The sequence below is a fragment of the Ursus maritimus genome, unplaced genomic scaffold, assembly GCF_017311325.1.
Source record: "Ursus maritimus isolate PB19 unplaced genomic scaffold, ASM1731132v1 scaffold_6, whole genome shotgun sequence".
Classification (NCBI taxonomy): domain Eukaryota; kingdom Metazoa; phylum Chordata; class Mammalia; order Carnivora; family Ursidae; genus Ursus; species Ursus maritimus.
Window position 1 is genome coordinate 47,522,596 of NW_024426774.1, and position 16,998 is coordinate 47,539,593.

The 16,998-nt window shown below is 43.2% G+C and overlaps 1 protein-coding gene across 1 annotated transcript; it reads right to left on the reverse strand.

Annotated features, from left to right (window-relative positions):
- Positions 1–601: 601 nt before the first annotated feature.
- On the reverse strand, positions 602–13,095 carry MTHFD2 (methylenetetrahydrofolate dehydrogenase (NADP+ dependent) 2, methenyltetrahydrofolate cyclohydrolase). Its single transcript, XM_008700012.2, has 8 exons — positions 12,948–13,095; positions 7,605–7,789; positions 6,142–6,264; positions 5,584–5,736; positions 5,010–5,117; positions 3,497–3,589; positions 2,952–3,077; positions 602–1,792 (listed from the first exon to the last, which is right to left on the reverse strand). The coding sequence occupies exons 1-8, from the start codon at positions 13,046–13,048 to the stop codon at positions 1,629–1,631; spliced, it is 1,053 nt and encodes a 350-aa protein (XP_008698234.1). The 5' UTR covers positions 13,049–13,095; the 3' UTR covers positions 602–1,628.
- Positions 13,096–16,998: the final 3,903 nt, after the last annotated feature.

Below are 16,998 nucleotides of genomic sequence, written 5' to 3' on the forward strand. Positions count from 1 at the left end.
CTCCAGGAAACTATCAAAAGAATAAAGGCAGCTGGCAGAAGGAGGAAGTCAGCTCCCCATTGTTCTTTTCTTTCTACCTCAAGCTGCCTGGAGCAGGAGCAGGGGGATCTGCTTGGAAGCCAAAATACTCAGCCCTGGTAGAGAACAGAGGATACACAGGGACCTATCCCAGCCTCAAAATGTGCACAGCAAATACTTTCCTATCTGTCAAATCAAACACACACACTGAAAAAATAATTGTATAGACAGCAGAGAGCGGGGAGCTTGAAGGAGGGGGCTGTCAGCAGGCACATGAAGAAGTCCTTTGTAAATCCAACAATGTGTAAATTGAACTGCATGGTTTAGAAAACACCCAGAACAAGCCTAACCACTTAAATGACTCTTACAGATTAAACTCCCAGCTTGGCACAGCTGTTGGGACATCAGACTGAAAGGACTTGACTGGTTTCTCCACAGCGCTTTGTATCAGGTTAAGGCACAGGATTAGGTGTCACCAAATATAGGAATATCGACATCCGTTACATCCAGTGAGAAAGATTAATTATGATTAGATCACAACTATGTAGCAGCAAGATACCGTATTTTGGAAAACTCATTCCACACCAGTCAGAAGTGTTTTATTAAAAAAAAATAAAATAGTGAAACACACACAAAAAAAACCCTTTTAATCAGAAAGTCTGATTAAATTCAATATGAACTCAAGTTCTCAAAAACCCATTGGGGAAAGCCAACAGGTACATCAGAGAAAAGCAGGCAGCTGCTGACAAGTCTTTGGTGGAAAAGTAAGTTGCCTACTTATACAAGCTGCCCTAATCCTAATGATTATCAAGCCCAAGTTCTGTTTTTCAAAAATAGGTTTCAAGATATCCCAAGGAAACCATACAGACATCCCCAAGAGTACAAAGATGTAACAATGAAGTTTAAGGATAGAGGAAAAGCCAAATATGACAACACACACAATCTATAAAATAAAATAAGCCTTTCAATCCTAGAGAAAAATGGGAAAGCCTTGTGAATGTAACACATGTGGGACGAGGACTGACAGCACGCAGAACTACCCTGAATGTCTTCCCAATGACTAAGCCACAGAATGACAGCTAAGGACATCATTCACATGTACTTTTACATACCATCGGTATGTAAAATTACAGTAATGTTTTTTTCTACTCAATTATCATTTCTTCCTTTTGACTTTTTCCCCTAATTTTCTCTAGCAACATTTTTCCTTTGGTTTGACCAGTTGAACTCAAAAGGTTTGGAACCTAAAGCGAGTATCAACTCTTATTGGAATAGCACTTGGGAAATGCAATCCTAGAAAAGGCAAATTTTAACTGAAGTGGCCTGACCAAGTTAAGCACCCACTCTCAATGGGACGATGTCCTCCACGTTCATCGCCAGATGAACGGCGTCTCTTGGCAGCTCACGCGACGCAGTAGGAGGCCGGCGTGCTCCGTGGTGAGGTATGGCAGAGCCATGCCCACACACCCCCACCCATTTCAGCTTTCAATAAATACAAAGCATCATTTTAAACCATTTCAGTAAAATAAATAAAAAATATTGCATTTCTATTGGCCTGTTTCGCCTCTCGGACTGGCTTGGCGTGGTGTTCGTGACAGAAGACACAACAGTTAGTTGGTTGCTACTCCACGCTCCTTAGGCTTCAATGCTTCCCGCTCTTCAAGCCTCAGCACCTTTTTTGCAGCAATAATGGTGTTCTTCATCAGCATCGCCACTGTCATGGGACCAACACCCCCAGGGACTGGAGTGATGTAACCGGCTTTCTTTCTGACTCCTACGTAGAAACAAGACAGGTAGACTGCCTTAATCATGGCAAAGGAAATGTATGCATCTTAACGTACCACGGAAGAAGCATTCAAAGAAAAAGAAAGAATATACATAAGCACCTTCATAAGCCTCAAACTCGTAACAACAAAAAAAGTCCTATCTACATTACTCAGGAGTAAAGGCTTTTAAACATACTAAAAGAACATGTAATAAGAGTTGTTCAATGAATATTTATACACCTAAATAACCTATAATTTACCATCCATACTTTTCTTCCATATTAAATCAGTTTAAAAAGAAATACCTCAATGGGTTAACTATATGTGACGTATAACTATAATTATATTATTAATATATTACCAATTAATACCTGCCTACAACATTTTCTTACTTTTACTCTATCTTATTTACTATATTTATTTAACTATACTGTTTGCCCAAAGCACCAAGGCAATTTTCTGGAAACTGAGAAGATTTTTTTCTAACCCAATCTTAAAGGAAAAATACTTAGATACCTAGGCTTGTGTATGATTGCTTTATTAGAAATAGAAAACTAGAAATAGGTTTACCAACCTAAAATTGAGATAAACATGATAAGAACTGAAAGGAGAAATCTAATATATTTTAAAATCCAGGAACGTGCTCTTTCCTGGACCATTTTTCCTATTCCAGGTCTGTGATCTCTCCTTTCAATGTGAAAATGATAACTCTGTAACACCTTCTAGAAGACTCAATGGTTTCAGAGAGTCATTCATTAAATTTTCAGATCTGTTAAAAGTGATGGAGTCATTTTAATTATTAAGTAACCCTAAGGAAAGAACAAACAGCTCCCTGAAAAATTTATACCCGGTCCCCCTAATTTTATGATATGAACAACTAAAATGGTTCTAGAATAACTATAATTTAAGTTTCTCTTAATTCATGTGGAATGCATTTTGAATTACCAGAGTAACATAAGCTGTTTTTTTTTTTTAATTTTTTAAAGTAATTTATCCCTCAACGTGGGGCTCGAACTCACAACCCTGAGATCAAGAGTCACATGCTCCACTGACTGAGCCAGCCAGGTGCCCCCAGAGTAAGTAAGTTAAAAGTAAATGATCTGTCCTAAATGTCCATTAAAGGTAGTATTTACTGATTTTATATTTTAAGAAAATTATACCATTTACCTTCAAAATCCACATCTCCAACTAACTTGGGTTTAGCAGTGATGGGATCTTGAACTCTATTTATTCCCACATCGATGACTGCAGCTCCCTCCTTGATCATATCTGCTGTGATCAGATTTGGAATGCCTGCAAACGAGGGAGGAATGAGAGGAATGATCACTAGTCCTGAAAGGAAGATTCTACTTGTCAGTCTTATCTGATTTCAATTTTCAATTTCAGTCAGTCTTATCTGATTTGGAAGAACTAATTAGCTTCTCTGATGAAAACCTGTAAAAACCATTAGCCAAGGAACCACTGGAACTTCATACAGTGGACAGACATATTCAGAGGTTTTTGAAGTAACATTCACCCATCAAGTCAAGAGTGGAGTGCCAGAAACCAATGCCGCAAACACGGTTCTCGCCTTATCCTTATGGGCCGCAGACAGTATCACTGCTAGGAGAATGGTGAATGGGGCAGCAGGGAGGCAGACGAATTGCACGATAAGAGGTCTGTCGTCACCCTTGTGAGGTGAGGTCCTTCCATCCCCTCCCTGAGGTTCTTACCTGCGGCAGAGATCACAATGTCTGCAAGAACCGTATGTTTCTTTAGTTGCTCTTTGGGAGTGTATCGATGAGATATTGTAACAGTGGCGTCACCTAGGAATTAAAAAGTACATTCTTGATTTCGGAATCAAAGCTGAGATTGGATTAGGTCCCAACCAGGCAACCCAGCTTAGAAATTCACCATCTCCGAAGAAGTAACTGACTTAATTCGTGTACCCCATTTTCTGGACAGCTAAGTACCAGTTGCTTTTCAGCAATTAATACCCAGTTTCTTTTTTTTAATTTAAATTCAATTAATTAACATATAGTGTATTATTAGTTTCAGAAGTAGAGTTCAGTGATTCATTACTTACATGTAACACCCAGTGCTCAGTACAAGTGCCCTCTTTAATGCCCATCACCCAATTACCCCATCCCCCCCACCCACCTCCCTTCCAGCAACCCTCAGTTTGTTCCCTATAGTCAAGAGTCTCTTATGGTTTGTCTCCCTCTGATTTCGTCTTATTTTTCCCTCCCTTCCCCTAGGATCCTGTTTTCTTAAATTCCACATGAATGAAATCTTAGGATAATTGCCTTTCTCTGATTGACTTATTTCACTTAGCATAATACCTTCTAGTTCTATCCACATGGTTGCAAATGGTAAGATCTCTCTCTTTTTTTTTTTTTACAGCTGAGTAGTATTCCATTGTGTATATATACCACCTCTTCTTTATCCATTCATCTGTTGATGGACATCTGGGCTCTTTCCATAGTTTGGCTACGGCGGACACTGGGGTGCAGGTGTCCCTTCAGATCACTATGTTTGTATCCTTTGGATGAATACCCAGTTTTTTATAACTTTTATCCCCTCATCCTAGCTCTTTGGAATCATTTAAAATTAAATTCATTCCTTATCCTATTTAGCAGTCTTTCAAGAATTTTACCTTTCCTAAGCAAAGTATCACTAGAATTATTCAAGGTTGGAAAAAAAAAAAAAAGCGTGCTAAAAGGTATCTAAAAATACATAGTTTTGCTGTTATTTCTGATATAATCATGTAAGGTCCTGTGATAACCACACGTGACAACTGATTTCTGAGTCTTTTTCTCAAATTATCTGATTTGAGTCTTTTTCTCAAATTATCAGAACTTGACATAATGACACATTACAGTCCTATCAAGTCAATCCTTTGCAATGGTCTAAGATTTTTTTTCTATCAAATGACAATGGGATACCAACTTTGAACTGTTTCTTAGTTCAAACTATCAAAGCCATAACTGAAAATGTCTGATTGCCTACGACCGTGCTTACACTCAGAACTCAAATATATTTCTGAGGCATACCCATTTCTGTACTAGTTCCCTAACAAATGAATATAAGGAGCCTCAAGTGATAGTTAGCTTCTCCTACAAAGATTACTCCCCAAATCTCTGCTAACAAAATTGCAACAAATACAAAGTTTAACAAACACAGGACACCCTCTGAAGGTTCGCATGGCAGGGAGCAGGGACACTCCTCTGAAAGCCATTTCCTTACCTCCAGGGCGTTCGTGCGCCCCGTCCGTGTGGAGCAGCATTGCAATGGGCATTCCAACATTTTTTGACCTCCCAGCCACAACCACATTCCTCCCTAGGGTTGGAATGCCTACGAAGAAACATATATTTGCATGAAAAGGAGTTGCCAGACTATGTCAGAAGGAGCATCAAAGAAGGCAGGCAGAGGGCCTAGGACATGAATCTAACTGTGACAAGGAAGGGAGTTACTCAGCTTGTTGCCTCATCAGTCAAGGGGGCCCATCACTTGCTACCCATCCTGAAGGCGGAAAGAACATGAGAGAAAGCACCCTGGAAGCTACAAAATGTTATGAGTGTGCACTATCAACACAATGAAACCTTACGTTCCCCTCAGGGAGGCTTCTGGATTAACAGCAACGCAGTCAATACAGGCAAATACAGTCAAAACAGGCAACCGCAGGGAGAGGCGGGCTCTGGGGGCAGGACCGGAGGACGTGTGGCCTGAGTGTCCACTCTGCGACTGTAGGTACTGTTATCACAGGCAAGTTCTGTTTTCATGATACTAACACAGACATACAACTATGGGATACACCTACCGGTTCGCTGAATTATTTCCCAGACACCCCACGGGGTAGCCGGTAACATGGAGTACTGGTCCAGACACATTCGCCCTACGTTAATTACATGAAAGCCATCAACATCCTTGTCTGGGGAAACAGCGTTGCAGATCTTCCGCTCGTCGATGTGCTCTGAAAGAGAAATCAGAGCAGCGGCCTGAAGTCACTGTTGCATACTTGCGCTGCCTGACTCCAGCTTATCTGGTTTATCGTCCAACCCGTTCCCCCTCCATGACTTTTCTCTGTGATTGACTTCTTGGTCTGCACAGAAGGAACACACACCACGCAAAGCCAAATGCCAACACCAAAGGCAGTACCCTCTTGTACAACTGCTTCCCTCCGTTGCCAGTTTGTATCAAGATCTCAATTCCAACTCAAGGAGTAACTGGTATTCTGAATAGTCGGCACATACCTGATAAAATATTCACTCTCTCTAGTTTACCTCCTGTGTAAGTCAGATCCACGCGGGGCCAGGTGTATAAAGTAGCTAAGAATCCTCTACTCAGAAATCATTCTGAGTGACAGTCCAAAACTCACCTGGAAGAGGCAGCTGAACAAGGAGGCCATCGACATTATCATCATTATTTAGTTTATTGATTAAATTCAACAGTTCTTCCTCGGAAATTGAAGCTGGCTTCACAATTGTCTCACTGTTGATTCCTATAAGAAAATTCCAAAGTTAAAAAAAATATATCGAGGCATTTAATGAGCAATGATAAGTTGCCTGCCCTGGTATCCTAACATAGACATTCTTTATCATACCCAACCCTGGTAGCTAAAAAGCCCAAATCAGTTCCCAAGGCACCTAAAAAAGTAACTTCACAAATATACATGCTAGAGAATGCTGGCTGGACAATTATCTACGTTATTCTACACTATTCTCATGAACTACAATTTACAGACAAGGAGACTGAGGCTCAGCAGAACTGAAACACAAGCCAGCTAATGATGAAGGCAGTCCTTCCAGTTCTGGAGTCCGTGTTCTTTCCATTGCACTGTGCTTCCTCCTGGTATCTTAAAAAGCCACAGCTTGCCATTTTCTAGAGGTTCTAAAGGTTTTTTGAAGAAAAGGGCAGGCCTCAATCCTTAGTGATATCAAGAACTCACGGCCCAGTCAATGGCCCCACAGCCCCAGTGGTTTCACAGCCTTTCAGAAGGGAAGGGCACCCAGGGCTCATACCACCGACCCACAGAGGAGCAGGAAGAGGCAGAGCCAAGCCCACCCACCCCAGGTCTACATCACACAGAGTCTGTGGTATAGTGAGACCTTGAACACAAACTTCCCATCACCCATTCCAAACTCTAACCACTGCATGATTTTTTTTTAAAGATTTTTATGTAAAACAGCAAGCGAATATGAGAGCAGGGGGAGGGACAGAGGGGGAGGGAGAGCGAGAGAAAGAGAGAGAGAATCCACAAGCAGACTCCACACTGAGTACAGAGTCTGACGTGGGGCTCGATCCCAGGACCCTGAGACCATGACCTGAGCTGAGATCAAGAGTTGGTGCTTAACCAACTGAGCACCCAGGTGCCCCCCACTGTATGATTTAATTGGCTTTGGACCCAGTTGGTAGAGAAGCAGAAAGCTATTTCCCAGAAGTCAGTCACATCCTTCAAACCAAGGACTGTGTTCTAGGCCATAGCACTGAGGCCTCCTCAACCAAATGCTCAAGCATTTCAGCCAGACTCTCACTACTGGTCAAGGAAAGCACGTGTAAACCGTGGTCAAGGTCCCTTGTCCGCTGCTAAGACTAAAGACAGAATTTAGTTTATATTCCGGAAGACACCGAGAATACCAACCATATTCCTTCCATCCTAGTCTAGAAGCCTCCTCAACAGATAGGCCTAATTTCTTTATGACCACATTTTGGATACAGTTCAATCCCAGCAGCCTCCTCTGCTTGAGTCTTCTAATCAGAAGAAAGAATCACGAATGACAATGGAGTTGGCCTGGAGAAGCCGCAATCTGACAGCAGCCAGGGCCTGCGAGGAACACATACCCACTTCTGCAGCTGCCCGGGTTTTGTTGAGGACGTAGGAGTGACTTGCAGGATTCTCGCCCACCAGAACCACACTCAGGTGCGGCCGCTTGTTGCCCAACGCCACCCATTCCTCCACCTCCTGCCGCACTTCCTGCTTGATCTGCTGGGCAAGTTTCCTTCCAGAAATGACAACGGCTTCATTTCTGCAGGAGGTAACAACAGTCACAAAACCAAGTAGTTTAAATTTTTGTGAAAAGTAAAGATCAGACTACCAAAAAAAAAAAAAGTTATTAAATACCCCAAACTTAAAAAGTAGATGAAAACATATGGTGCCCACGCCAAGGGACAACGGAAATCTGAAGGGCAACGTCAGCATGGTAAATCTGTGTCCAGCCACATGTTTAGGGAGATGAAGTTGACCGAAATAGTTACTGTCGTTACCCGGAAGCTTGGCTTTCATAGCCAGCTCTGTCTGAATCCAGAGGCCAGGCTCTTACCACTGCACCATCCTGCCCCCGATCACTGACAGATTGATAGACCAAAAACAAAAAGAAAAGTTTTCCACTGTTTTAATTCGAATTGTTTTATTCGACCTGTCACCACTATGAGGTTTGTGTCTCCTTTGTGCTTATATGCCATTTTGTAGTTTGTGTTATGCCTGTGTTATTAGCATCCAGTCATGTGTTTCAAACCATTTCCCAGTTAAGTCACTTGGCTTTTAATTTCTATGATGCTTTCAAATATACAAATTATGCTATGCAATTAAACCAACAGACAATGTTCTGGACAGGTCAAACCTCAAAATTACCACTGCTCCCCACAGCCCCTCCTGGAGAAGACTTTCCGTAAGAACAAGGAGGGTCCACCCCGTGGGTGACAGTGTGCTCCACCCTGGGACCCCAGTGGCCCATCCACAGCTGACAGACCAGGAGTGAGTATCTGAAGCCAAGGACAACTTCTAGGCTGGCCAGCGGTCCAGCTGGCGCACAAGCTCAGCGCGACAGGAGCGATGGTATAGCTAACCAGACTGGTAAGAGCTTCGCCCCGAAACACATTCACGCGCTAGAACCAAAGAGGACTTGTTGGTGGGAGGAGCTGAAGAAAGACATAGAAAAAAGTAGAGACAGAGAGAACAGCAGTCACACTCATGGTAGGACAGAGTAAGAGATGCGGAAACTGCTGTTGATGGGGCAACGAGAAAATTCAGGGTCTAGAAGAAACTCCAGTTCCCAAAACCATGTTCCAATCTCTGAAAGACCACTTCTTCCCAATAAGAACTGTTTCTGCAGCTCTTCCTAGATTCTAATGTAGAAGATTCCTGGTTTTCTTATTTCTGTACATATCCATAATAAAGTTCCCAGTTCTTAATGTAGGATGAGCATCTGTTCTTTAAACATAAAGGTCTCAGTGGAAACAAGTCTTTCCCTTTAGTTTCCTTTCTGTCCTGGGTATCATGAAGAACGCTTCAACCTCAAGACCAATGAGACACACGATTGTCTGAAATACTGAAAAAATTTCCCCTTATAGCACGTATTTAATTCTCAGGGATAACACCAAGGTACTGGTTATCTTGAATGGTCAGATATGATTCACTCTCTCTCTTTTTTTTTAAGTAATCTCTATGCCCAACATGGGGCTCGAACTTACAACCCCGAGATCAAGAGCCGCACGCTCCACCGACTGAGCCAGCCAGGCTCCCCAGGTATGATTCATTCTTAAGACCACTGCTAATTAAAATGGAATTTTAAAGCTTCAACAGTCTTTATTTTTTTTTTTAAGATTTATTTATTTATTTATTTATTTATTTATTTATTTGACAGAGATTGTGACAGCCAGCGAGAGAGGGAACACAAGCAGGGGGAGTGGGAGAGGAAGAAGCAGGTTCATAGCGGAGGAGCCTGATGTGGGGCTCGATCCCAGTACGCCAGGATCACACCCTGAGCCTAAGGCAGACGCTTAACCGCTGTGCCACCCAGGCGCCCCTAAAGCTTCAACAGTCTTTAAACCTTCCATGCTTCCTTTCCATTAAGATTAAATACCTACTTTAAACCAGATCGAAATGTCTTAGATATAAAGCAGTAATTTTATATCTAAACCTTATATTAATTTGTATTTGTATCTTGGAAGGTATTAAAAAGATAAAATTTTATAGCAAACAGTACTTTCACCCAAATTTTATGTAATGATACTAGCATAGCACAAAATATATAATAGCATTTCACATACACCCATGGTATATTAAGGAACTGAAAACATGTTAACGTTTGCAAATCTATTTTAGAACTAGAGTTGAAGGGGACTTCATTCAAAGGGCTTTGGACACGAACACCTCTGGCAGCACTTCTGGGGAATAGCCCCAGTCCAGAAATGCATTCGCAACCCTGGAATGCTGAAGAATGAAAGATTACTATAAAAGAGCTTACAGCAGTGATTTATACTGAATGAAATAACATATATAAAGTGCAAGGCATATATATTCAATAAAAATTAATTTCTTACTCTATATAATATATATGTACTTACTCATAAGGATATGTACATAAACATATATACACACATATAAATATTCAATTAAGTCTTAAATTGCATTTCCTTAAAAAGTTCCTTTTGAGGGGGTGACTGGGTGGCTCAGTCAGTTAAGCGTCAGCCTTCAGTGCAGGTTGTGATCTCAGGGTTGTGTGACAGGCCCCTATCAGGCTCCACCCTTGTCTCTCTCCCTCTGCTCCTCCCCCACCCAAACCCACCCCACCCCACACTCTCTCTGACTCTCTCAAATAAATAAAATCTTTAAAAAAAAAAATTGAAAGCAATGAACTTAGACAAAATGGTGGCAGCACATTTGGGCTAAGAGTGATCTACTACAGTTAAGAACACAGGGTTCTGGGAGAACCCAGTGTTCCAAGTCCCAAAGGCAGGTTCTGGATGTTATGCCAATTAGCTTTTAAAAAACTGTCAAAGAGCAACAAGAACCAAAAACAAAGCAACAATACAGTGAGTATCTTCCGTACTATCAGCTGCTTTAGCCGTCCTGTGCATATACAACTCTGCAAAATGTGAAACACAGTCCTGCCAGTGAGTCATGACCTCATGTCCCATCATCTCTGTTGCCAAAGGGCAGATAAAGTAACTGCTACCCCAAAAGAAACAGAAACAGAGGCTCAGCTCAGTCCCACAGGGAATCTGAAATGTATTAACTATATTAGCTAACGCTCATGTAGGAATTAAATGCTTTTCACAGATGTGCTTAATAATTCATTAAAATTACAAATGAGAACAAAATAAAATGAGTGAACAGACTAGAAAAAAGTTACAAGGACTGTTCAAATAAAATTCAAAACTAAAATCCAACTCAGCAGTATCTTTGCTTTCCTAATTCAGTAGCTTACAGCACTGTAATTTTCCATAAAAACAATTACTAGGTGCATTTTACAAGTCATGATCAGGTTATTCTGGAGAGAGTTCGAGTATCTACTAATTACATACAAAGGGGGATGGAACTAACATTTCTTAAACACTAGGTATTTTGCTAAGAGTTTTACATACATTACTCTCATTTACCTCGGGGTTATTATACTAATACTGGTATACATAAGGGGAAAGTAGAACAAGATTCAAATGCAAACCAACCCCTGCCTCCAAAGTCCATTTTTCCCAGTGTACTATAGTACTATCTCTCCAACCATGAGTTTATGTTCCTGAAATCCTCCCCCTCAAAAGCAAGACGTGCAGACTCATAAAAGATATTATTGTTTTACATTTACTAGCCAGCAGTGATCAAAGCCAAACAAGGAAACCATAAATACCATAGTATTGCCTTCAGAGATATGGAAGTCTACTTGTTCATTCAGAAACATAAGTGAAAGGAGGGCATCTGTTACTGGAGAGTGAATAAACTGGTTCAGTTTTCTAGGTGATGAATTAGAGGGTCTTTACAAATCTCTTCAATCATGAAAGCCACAGGCACACGCGGCCAGAACTCAGGAAGGGAGCAATGGAGAGAACAGACAGTAATGAGGGATGGGGCTGGAAAGGCAGGTCAGGGTCAGAAGAAGAAAAGGGCAGAGTATCCCAGGTCTTCTTTCAAGAACGCATTAATGGGCATTCTGTGCTACGACAGCACCTTTGCAATGTTTCTAATAACATTTCTTTACACTGAGTGGAAAGTACATACGTGTTCTGCCCCTTGACAGGTAAGTGAGTTCCACTGGCAAACAGGACTTATGACCATCCCTGAATTCACACTGCCTAGCGCGGTGCCTGGATGAAAGAAGCGGCTGCTGTTACAAGGCTCAGCTCGCTGGCAATGCAAAGGCTCTAAAGATGGGCGGGAGTGTGCAGATTTAGGGAGAGAAATCATAAGCCCCCAGAAGACTCTTCCACCTAGATTTAAGAATGGGAGTTTGAGGGGCGCCTGGGTAGCCCAGTCAAGTGTCTGCCTTCGGCTCAGGGAGTGATCCCTTAGTCCTGGGGTCGAGCCCCACATCAGGCTCCTCCGTTGGGAGCCTGCTTCTTCCTCTCCCACTCCCCCTGCCTGTGTTCCCTCTTGCTGGCTGTCTCTCTGTCAAATAAATATTAAAAAAAAAAAAAAGGGAGTTTGAGGTCTAGAAAGATCAGAAAAATCCTATTAACCTCCCTAAGAAAAGGCAAACAGAGCTCTTTCTCTCCTCCTCTAGGGTATTTTTCTCTTCAATTTACTCAGCCTGGCAGTGACTAGCCCTGGGTGGCCCTCATCAAAGCCCTGGTGACCACGGCACATTTATTTTCTTGGGAAGGAGAGGGGCAGCTTGAAGAACTGCGGGAGCCACATCCACCTCCCGAAGGAGGAGGGAAGAGCGGGTACCCGGCAAGCAAGCCGGCTCTGGGATTTCATCAGACTGCACCAACCCCCTCCGCCGCTAGGATCCCGACGCGCTCTGAAGGCTGCTCATTCAGAGCCCTTCCCCGCGCTCGCCAAAGCGTGTCCTCTGCTTCGCCAAGCGGCTTGGCAATACCGCCAAGGGCGATCGGCAGGTTCTGGCCGGTAACCTCCGAGCGGTCCCGTGTAAATCCGGGCGCCCCAGAGCCAGCTTGCGCCTTCACTCCGTGCCGTGGGCCCCGTCCCGCCTACGGACTAGCCCCGAGAGAGGGCGACGCCTCGGGGCTGCGGAGACCGGCTCCGTCTGAAAGGCGGGCTCCGGGCATCAGCCCGCCCCACGGAGCGAGCGCCCAGACTGCGGCCGCGCTCGGCTGCCACGTCGCCCCGTCACCGCCTGGGACAGAGATGCTCAGTAGAACCCTCGGCGCTCCTCCGGAGCCCCGGCGGCCCCCCACCCTCGGTCCCCCTCGGCTTTCGGCGCTGACCCAGCTCCCGGACCCTCTTACCGAACTACCGAAAGGTGGAAGGGGCGATGACGGAGACGGCAGCTCTGCGCGGGCCGGAGCAGCCGGGTGGCCAACGTAGACACGATGGAAACAGTAGCCATCACCCGCGCCAAGGTCCGCGCCAGGAGAGAAGCGCGCGCGCGGGCCCTGCGGTTATACCGCGGCCGCGTGGCAGGGCCCGCCTCCCGCCCGCACCCATTGGCCCCTTCCCAGTAAAGCCCTGCTTGTGATTGGGGCAAGAAGAGCCAGCGACGAGACCCTGGGAGGCTCGGAAGCCTCGGTAGCCTGCAGAGATTGGCCAAGGAAGGCAAGCCCCTGCCTACGCAGCGGGTGTCACGGAAGCCGGGCCAGCGCGAGCGAGAGTTTGTTCATTCATTGCTTGAAGAAATATCCGAGCGCCTACTGTGTGCCAGGCAGCGTAGAAAGTAGATAAAAAGACAGGCAGATAGAAGAATGATGGAGTTAGAAAGAAACTATTTGGCAAAATCATAGTAAAACCGGATCATCAATGGATGTCAAAACAACCGAATGAAGCTGGATGAGGAACAAGGTATGTACTTATTGGGTTGCCAAATCTTGCAAATAAAAATAGAAGACACTCAATTAAATTTGAATTTTAGATAAATAATTTAGGAGGAGGGGTCATACTTGTATTAGGATAGTATTCGAAGGTCATCTGCGATTAAAATTAAACTGGGCTTCCTGTATTTTATCTGGCTACCCTTTTTGCATTGTGTCAAAGTATCTCTCCCACAAAATAGTTACTAATAGCAAAGGGGGGGGGGGAATAGTAAATTCACAACAGGGAAACCCGAAAGTCACGACCTTAAATAAGTGATCAAAGTTAACACCATCAGTAATGGAACAAACACACATTATGATGCATTAAGGAGGACACATCACTTCGTAACTCTTCACAAGTCTGCAAATTGAATGAAGTGATTTTTTCCTAAACCATTAAGCCCCCTAAAAACTATTACAGCTTTTTCATTTACACGTTGAGAGGAGAGAACACAGACCTGGAATATTAAAACAGTCCCAGAAAAAGCCATATTCCTGAAATTTTGGAATATACTGGTGAATCTTAATCTAATCACAAGGAAATACCAGATAAGCCCAAACTGAGAGACATTCTACAAGAAAAGCAGCCTTTGCTTTTTGAAAAATGTCAAAGTCATGAAAAACAAAACATGAGGTAGTGTTCTAGATTAGAAAAGTCTAGACATGACAAATGTAACATGTGATTTGGAACCAAAAAAAATTATTTTTCTTTCTCTTTATTTCACTTTTTTCCTTTCTCTTTGCTGTAAAGGATATTACAGGACAATTGGCAAAATATTAATAAAGTCTGTAGATCAGCTAATAGCATGGTATCAGTGTTAATTTCCTGCTTTACCTAATCATATTGTGGTTACATAAAAGAATGTACTTGCCTTTAGAAATAAAGAGACATCATGTCTTCAAATGGTTCAGAAAAAAAATATATATAATATAACATAGCATAATATAATATGGTTGACTTTTGAATAACAGGGGGGTTATGCACACCCTCACATGGTCGAAAATCCTTGTATCACTTTTGACTCCCCAGAAACTTAACTACTAATATCCTACTGTTGACCAAAAGCTTTACTGATAACAAGTCAATTAACATATACTTTATGTTATATGTATTATATCCACATATTTTTTTACAATAAAGTAAGCTAGAGAGGGGCGCCTGGGTGGCTCAGTCAGTTAAGCATCGGGCTTTGGCTCAGGTCACGCTCTGTTTCTGGGTCCTGGGCTTGGCCCTGTGTCGGGCTCCCTGCTCAGTGGGAAGTTGGCTTCTCTCTCTCCTCCTCACCCTGCTCATGCTCTCTCTCTCTTTCTCAAATAAATGGATAAAATCTTTAAAATTAAAAAAAAAAGTAAGGGACACCTGGGTGGCTCAGTCAGTTAAGCGTCTGCCTTCACCTTAGGTCATGATCCCAGTGTCCTGGGATCGAGTCCCGCATCAAGCTCCTTGCTCATCCGGGAGCCTGTTTCTCCCTCTGCCTGCCACTCCCCCTGCTTGTGTGCTCTCTCTCTCTTTCTCTCTCTCTCTGACAAGTAAATGAATAAAGAAAGAAAAAAAAAGGTAAGCTAGAGAAAAGAAAATGTTATCAAGAAAATCAAGGAAGAGAGAAATACATTTATAGTACTGTATTTATCAGAAAAATTCTACATGGTGGACCCAAGCAGTTCAAACCGGTGTGGTTCAAGGGTCACCTGTATAAATATTAGTTTGTTAAGGGTGTCATAACAGAATATCACAGACTGGGTAGCTTAAACAACAGAAATTTATTTTGTCCCGGTTCTAGAGGCTGGAAGTCCATGATCAAGGTGTCCACAGGGCTTTTTCTCTCTTGAGACCTCTCTCCTTGCCTTGCATATGGCTGCCCTCTCGCTGTCCTCACGTGGCCTTTTCCCTATGGCAGAACACCTCTGCTATGTCTCTCTGGATATCTTAATTGCCTCTTCTTATAAGGACACCAGTCAGATTGGATTTGGAGATACCCTAACCACCTCACTTTAACTTCATTATGTTTTTAAAGGCTCTATTTCCAAATACAGTCACATTCTAAAGTACTAGGGATGAGAGATTCATAAATGACTTTTGGGAAAGGCACAATGCAGTCCATGACAATGTATATACACAAAGAGAAACTGATACACCATATGGCAAATGTAACATATTAACAACTGGGAAGTGGGTGAAGAGCTCTGAACTTTTCCTGCAACCTTCCTATGGGTCTGAAATTTTTTCAAAATTAAAAAAGAAAAAGACTAGTGGGGCACCTGGGTGGCTTAGTGAAGCAGCCGACTCTTGGTTTTGGCTCAGGCCATGATCTCAGGGTCTGGCACTGTGCTCAGTGGGGAGTCTGCTTTAGGATTCTCTCTCCCTCTGCCTCTCCCCCCACTTGCTCATGCCTGCTCTCTCTCTCTCTCTCTCTCTCTCAAATAAATCTTAAAAAAAAAAAAGTTAAAAAAGAAAAAAAACAGTAAAATTTCTGCCCTCTTGGCGTTTGGGGATAAGGCAGACGTAACAGTGAACAAGAAAAGAAAGTAAAAATAAAAATGTGGTACTGAGAACCCTTAAGACAGCAGATGTGAACAAATACTATTGTGCTTGGAAGTAAGGATATAAAACTGTCAAGTAAAATGCAAACTCAGACTACCCAGATTTTTAGCCCAGTGGGCTGAAAGACAAATCATGTTAGCAGTTGAGTGGATAAGTGATAGAGGTATGCCCAGGGGGCTCTGGGAGCTTAGTGGAGGGACCCATAATTCATGGCAAATTCCTCTTCTTGACTTTAGACTGGAATCGCCTCTATGGCCATAGTGACAGTGTAAGCTGGGAGAAGGAAGCCAGGGAGCACATCCAGCCTTTTTGGCAGGGCCTTTGACAGGGAAAAGAAGCCCCGGAGGTTCACAGGCAGTACATCCTAGCTCATAAAAAGCTGGGAATGGGGCACCAGGGTGGCTCAGTTGTTACGCATCCGTCTCTTGGTTTCAGCTCAGGCTGTGATCTCATGGGTAGTGGGATCAAGCCCCGAGTGGGGCTCCACACTCAGCTGGGAGTCTGCTTGAAAGATTCTCTCCCTGTGCCCCTCCCCCTGCTCGTGCTTGCAAGCTCTCTCTCTCTCAAAAATAAAATAATAATAATTAAAAAAAAAGAATCTTGTGTTTGGAGAATACTGGCCTCAGAATTTCCAAGATTTAGGTTCTTTCTTCAGTTCTCTTTCTTGTCTTTTGAACTGGGGGGTCCTTCAGTTTGAGGGGTTCCTCTGTATCTGGGGGAAGCAGTGTGGTACCCTGAAGTGATACAACTCAGTTTTCTTCTAATTTCTTTATTTATTTTTTTAAGATTTTTTTTATTCCTTTGAGGAGAGAGAGCATGAGCAGAGGGGAGAGGCAGAGGGAGAGGGAGGAGCAGACTACCTGCTGAGCAGGGAGCCTGACACAGGGCTCCAAGCCCAGGCCCCAGACCCCGTGTGTGACCTGAGCCGAAGGCAGATGCTTAACCATC

Coding starts and splice junctions, on each gene's coding strand:
- MTHFD2 (XM_008700012.2), bottom strand. CDS start 13,048: ATGGCTACTGTTTCCATCGTGTCTACGTTGGCCACCCGGCTGCTCCGG. Junction 7,790..12,947: donor TTCCACCTTTCGGTAGTTCG/GTAAGAGGGTCC, acceptor TACCTCCTGCAG/AAATGAAGCCGTTGTCATTT. Junction 6,265..7,604: donor CCGGGCAGCTGCAGAAGTGG/GTATGTGTTCCT, acceptor ATTTTCTTATAG/GAATCAACAGTGAGACAATT.